This window comes from Vicia villosa, unplaced genomic scaffold (genome assembly GCF_029867415.1).
Source record: "Vicia villosa cultivar HV-30 ecotype Madison, WI unplaced genomic scaffold, Vvil1.0 ctg.000301F_1_1_1, whole genome shotgun sequence".
In the NCBI taxonomy this organism is placed as follows: domain Eukaryota; kingdom Viridiplantae; phylum Streptophyta; class Magnoliopsida; order Fabales; family Fabaceae; genus Vicia; species Vicia villosa.
The window spans coordinates 358680-365157 of NW_026705129.1; the positions used below are offsets into that span (position 1 = coordinate 358680).

General features: G+C 35.9%; 1 protein-coding gene across 1 annotated transcript; it reads left to right on the forward strand.

Annotated features, from left to right (window-relative positions):
* Positions 1-5117: 5117 nt before the first annotated feature.
* LOC131626521 (uncharacterized) lies at positions 5118-5840 on the forward strand. The gene has a single exon (XM_058897348.1). It carries the CDS (start codon positions 5118-5120, stop codon positions 5838-5840), a length of 723 nt encoding a protein of 240 aa, XP_058753331.1.
* The last annotated feature ends 638 nt before the right edge of the window (positions 5841-6478 follow it).

Below are 6478 nucleotides of genomic sequence, written 5' to 3' on the forward strand. Positions count from 1 at the left end.
AACGCGAAGTCACGAGAACATCCGTATTCTCGCGTCGGCGATCTCTCGCGCGCCGCTCAAACACGAAAGCATTAAGAACAGATACAAACAGTGAATGCTAGCTCTAAATCTATCTCTAGAGTTCAGAACCAACAGATTATCATCCTAGATAAGGATTCAAGAAGTTTATCTCTAAAGCAACCCAAATCCCGAGCACAGAGCAAAAATCTAAGACAACAATCAACATATATTTGTAAAGCAAGTTTTATATAACGTCATGATCAACAAATATACATGAGTTCAAAGTAAATACATACACAAAACCCAAACAAAGAGAAATACACAAAGAAGAAGAGAAATGAACCGAAAATCTCCCGGTTTGTCAGCTCCGTTCGACGCTCAATCCACCCCCGATCATCCAAATGCAGCCTCCGAAGTTGTTTTCTAACCTAATCTAACCTAGAAATGAAGGTTGATGGAGTTGGGAACAAATACCCCAACCCATAACCTAAAAATGTGATTTTTACCCCTATTTAACGAGCTGATATCTGTCATGGTCGCTCAGCGGAGGTACTCCCGCTTAGCGGCTGGCAGCAAAAATGAAATCTTGTTTTCGCCGTAACTTGAGAACCGTAACTCCGAATTGCGCCCGGTTCGAAGCGTTGGAAAGCTTATTCAATGCTCTATCTAATAATGGATGAATGGAAACCAAATTGATGATTTTTATCATCCTCATTTTGAGTCTTTGGAAGTCCGCTTGATGGTGGCTAAGCGGGCTTGCACCAAAACTGCGAAATCGAAGCCGTGCCTTTGACACTTTATTCCTCAAGGCTCCAATAAGCATGAATACCTATAAAAATAAATGAAAAACTATCAAATGGTATAAAAGTATATGAAAATATAACTATTCACAAAATATACGTATTTATACACAAAACAGGGAATTATTCAAATGGTATTAACAAAAGTATCGATAAGTGCCACTATTTACATACACAAAATAAGTACATTTTGGCACTTATCAAACTCTCCCCAACTTGAAACTTTGTTTGTCCTCAAACAATGTCAAATAAATCAAAGAATTGAAAGTAATAAACCAAAGAATTGTGAATCAACAAGTTTTGAAAAACCAAAAACAAATGTATGGCTCAATACAAAAACGTATAAACAAAGTAAATACTTACCACTATCCTACAACAACAACATGTAAACGAAACGAATCCTAAGCACAAAAAGCATACAAAACATTCTAACACAATACATGCTCACATCATGAATCACACCTAGCAAAAATCCATCAATGGATGAAGAACACACAAAGGTGAAGGACTTTTAACACTCATCCAACAATCTTGCAAACAAAATATTAAATTATGCATTCATCCAAAAATCACATTGAAGATACAAAAGCAAGAATCACAAGGACTTTTTAAGGTTGTAATGTGGCTTGGTTAACAAACAAGGGATAAGTCCTAAGGCTAATCGAAACAAAAACTTGCCTAAACCTAAGGGAGTGATCAATCCACCAAAGTCCTAAGCAACAAAATCTCGATTAAACTTCTTCCTTAACCACAAGTTTCTCAAGCCAATCACCATACTTATTAGCACAATTATTCGCTTCTCTTTTCTTTTTGTTTTTCAAAACTTTTTCACATTTTTTTTCTTTCTTTTTCTTTTCTTTCTTTTCACATTTTTTTCTTTTCTTTTCAACCTCATAGCAATAACCAAATAAGTGCACAATCATTTTTCTCCCCAACTTGAATTCAACCACACCATCATATGAATACTCCCTACTTCTAAGGTAAGGTAAAAATTCATACCAAAAATCATGGTTGAGGGTTCAAGAAAACAAAGAATCAATCATCCATGCAAAAATGAGAACTAAACACTCAAAGATAAGCATTTAGCAAAAACAACATGGACATTGACAAAAAGGCTCAAAAGGGTTAACAAATGATCACACACTCACAAGGTGAATTGACTATTTGGTTATGGTGGTTGTGCTCAAAATGAAACAAAATGCCTTGATCCTTTTCATGCTTTCATAAAATCAACATAAACAAAAGATTAAGCATAATAAAATCCAGTTAAAACAAAGATTGTGGCCTCCAGCATATGTAAACAATGGAAAGCTTCCTCACATTTATGGTTTGGGAACTAAAGTGATTCAATCAATAAACAAGTAATGGAAAAGAATGAATGGTATGGTAATTGTACAAATGAAAAGTTTCCTAAACATGTTATGCTATAGAAAGCGATAAATGAGTACCTTGAATGATACAACTTCAAAAACAATATCATACCATACATCCGCAAATTGAAACACTCAAGCTTCGGAAAATCACCTCAAAAATCTTCGAATCACCGAACAAAATTTGAGTACAAACAACCAACAAAAGAATTAGAAAAATAAAAGTAGTATCTACTAATAAGTAGCCTTGGTGAAAGTGGGAAAAAGGAGTGAATCAAGTGGAATAGGAACCCCACTGGTACAAAGCAAGAAAACAAAATTTTACTGTCATCGCTTAGCGGAGCTAGGCTCGCTTAGCGGATGACAGAAAAACCAGAAAAATCAGAACAGAAACAGCTGTTCCAATTTTCCTCCACTTCACCTAAATACTTCTTAATCCTAATTATAAACAACATTTACAACCGTTGGGGTGCCTCCCAACAAGCGCTTGTTTTACGTCGTTAGCTCGACGCCTTTATGGTTTCGGTGTTTGGAAAGTAGCTTCCTTCCGTCATGCCATGATGACGTCTCACCGCACAAGCCTAAAGAAAGTGTCCTAACCAAAGCACTCAACAAACGTTATAGGTACAAATATATACAAAAACTTCACAAACATAAAAACGAAAGTATACAACTATATACACAAACAAACACATATGCACAAGTATGGAACACAAAAAACTATTATCATACAAAAAGATAAAGTTGGTGAATGTTGGATTCACAAGTTGAAAAGTGAAGATTTGTAATTAAAGAGCTAATCCGAGATCAACATGCTTCACCAACATTCACCAATAAAAGTATACTTATATGTAACATATACAAATAAACTTATATGGTGAACATAAACAAGTAAACATGTACAAGTAAATATATACACGTGAAACTATACAATATATACGTTATATACAAAGCTAAAAACCACAAAAACTATTGCGATGCAATCAAAACCATCCCCGGCAACGGCGCCATTTTGTTGAATGCAGTATAGGGCAAGCAACAAAAAAGATTTGGAAATATTGATCCAGGAATTATCGTCCGCAGAGATGGAGAGATGCCATTCAATAGTTTCTATGGTTTCGAGCTCGGGATTGAATGAGCAAAAAGTAAACAAAGATATAGACATTAAAAGAATAAACACATTCTTAGAAGAGAAATAACTTATCAGGAATGTAAATATATTCACTCTTCACAAACATACACTTACCAACCCGTTATACTCAACCTACGATACTCATCTATGTTATCACGTATCTCTCACATAAGCGTCCATATCTGGAGCACAAACGAGATCATCTCACAACTAAGGTTATCTCTAACGCAAAGTCACGAGAACATCCGTATTCTCGCGTCGGCGATCTCTCGCGCGCCGCTCAAACACGAAAGCATTAAGAACAGATACAAACGGTGAATGCTAGCTCTAAATCTATCTCTAGAGTTCAGAACCAACAGATTATCATCCTAGATAAGGATTCAAGAATTTTATCTCTAAAGCAACCCAAATCCCGAGCACAGAGCAAAAATCTAAGACAACAATCAACATATATTTGTAAAGCAAGTTTTATATAACGTCATGATCAACAAATATACATGAGTTCAAAGTAAATACATACACAAAACCCAACCAAAGAGAAATACACAAAGAAGAAGAGAAATGAACCGAAAATCTCCCGGTTTGTCAGCTCCGCTCGACGCTCAATCCACCCCCGATCATCCAAATGCAGCCTCCGAAGTTGTTTTCTAACCTAATCTAACCTAGAAATGAAGGTTGATGGAGTTGGGAACAAATACCCCAACCCATAACCTAAAAATGTGATTTTTACCCCTATTTAACGAGCTGATATCTGTCATGGTCGCTCAGCGGAGGTACTCCCGCTTAGCGGCTGACAGCAAAAATGAAATCTTGTTTTCGCCGTAACTTGAGAACCGTAACTCCGAATTGCGCCCGGTTCGAAGCGTTGGAAAGCTTATTCAATGCTCTATCTAATAATGGATGAATGGAAACCAAATTGATGATTTTTATCATCCTCATTTTGAGTCTTTGGAAGTCCGCTTGATGGTGGCTAAGCGGGCTTGCACCAAAACTGCGAAATCGAAGCCGTGCCTTTGACACTTTATTCCTCAAGGCTCCAATAAGCATGAATACCTATAAAAATAAAGGAAAAACTATCAAATGGTATAAAAGTATATGAAAATATAACTATTCACAAAATATACGTATTTATACACAAAACGGGGAATTATTCAAATGGTATTAACAAAAGTATCGATAAGTGCCACTATTTACATACACAAAATAAGTACATTTTGGCACTTATCACCAATCTACATAATATCGTTCTATCGAGCTCCGGTGAAAGTTATAAGAGAATTGATTAGTATTCAATGTAGATTTCTTTGGTGTGGTAATGAAGATAAAAGATGCATTAATTGGGTCAGCTGGCATAATATTTGTAAACCGAAAGCGGAGGGTGGATTAGGCATAAAACACATTGGCCAATTCAATAATTCATTACTGACAAAATGGAAATGGCGCGTTTTGAAGGAAGATGCATCGGTGTGGAGGGACATTCTGGGAGCAAGATATGGAGATGTTAGCAAAGCTGTTATCATGGGAAAAGATTTCAAGTCGAATAAGAAATTCTCGGTGTGGTGGAAAGACATGATGTTGGCAAGTATTCTTAAAACTAACAATTTTGACTGTTTTGCAGGAAATATTTCTTTTGGTTTAGGCTCGGGGGAGCACATATTGTTCTGGTATGGGAGGTGGATTGGTGGCACACCCCTCAATCTTATGTTTTCGAACCTGTTCAGTATGTCAAACAAGCCATTGGGTATGGTTAGCGAGATGGGCTGTCGACAGGGTCTTCGGTGGTGCTGGGACTTTTAGGTGGATACATTTACCATAATGGAAAACCCGATGGCTGTACAGGAAGCTCTGGAATTAATGGAGGTTCTGGGTGGAATTTCGCCGGCACAAGGGGTTAAGGATGGAATTAAATGGTGGCCGGATGGTGAAGGGGTGTTTTCGGTCAAAAGCTGCACATCATTCATGCGGGAGAAAGAGAAGGAGAGGATAGAAGAACCTGCGGTTTTGGCAGCAATCAACACAGTATGGTTAACGGATGTGCCCTCGAAAGTCAAAATTTTTGGATGGAGGCTTTTGTTAAATAGGTTGCCGGTAAAAGAACAACTTGCCAAGAGGAACATCATTCACAGGGAAGAGGATAAAGTTTGCATATTATGTTCAGAACATGTGGAAAATTTGGATCACTTATTCTTTAATTGTCATCTGTCTAAGATTATTTGGGAAAAGATAGGTTTGTGGATGGAGGTGCAAATGGAGGACAATGTGGTTGGAGCAGCTGGACATTTGGAACATTTTGTGACCGGCTTGAAAGGAAGAATGAAAAAGAAGATGAGGGGTTTAGTTTGGCTAACTACGTTATGGTCGATTTGGAACTCAAGAAACAACTTCATCTTCAATAATACTAACATTGTTTTAGATGAAGTTATTTCAAGTATCAAAGTTGTTTCTTGGTTGTGGCTGGCAATTGGGGCTAAAGCAAGAAGTACCATTCCTTTGTTCCATTGGTTTCAAGCACCTATCGAAGTCCTTAAGTTGTTATAATTATGTTGGGTTATAATTGTCTTTGTAATGGGTTGTGTGTACCCCTAGTACTCACATCTTCCTTAATTAATATATCAATATTGCTTATCAAAAAAAAAAACTATTTGTAATAATTTTGACAAGGCATGAGAGACAACAACAACGAATGATTTATTTGGATTGGTGTGAACAGAATTGATTCTAGCAAAATTGAGTTTAGTAGAATTGATTTTAATAGAATTGAGTTTGGTAAAATTGATTTATGTTTGGATACATTTATGTAAAAGTGAATTGAACAATAAATTTCAGTGTTAAAATCACTCGGAATCAATTCTGAAGGCAGAAACTACAAATTCTAGCTTCTAGTAGAATCAATTTTAAAAGTATAATCAATTCTACTTTTAATAAAAATAAACATATCAAAATCACCCAGAATCAATTCTACACCTTTAGAATTGATTCTGAATCTTTCAAAAGTCAATCTAAACATGCTAGAAATAATTCTACTACTCATATATGAATGAGACAAATGATAGATCAAAGATGTTCAATGACTACTTTTTTTATAAAAAAAAATTAGTATAGACATATCTTTTAATTATAATGAAGGTTCTTAATGCATAGACGTGTGTTTATTTTAAATGTAATAATCTTTAAAA

Coding starts and splice junctions, on each gene's coding strand:
- LOC131626521 (XM_058897348.1), top strand. CDS start 5,118: ATGGAAAACCCGATGGCTGTACAGGAAGCTCTGGAATTAATGGAGGTT.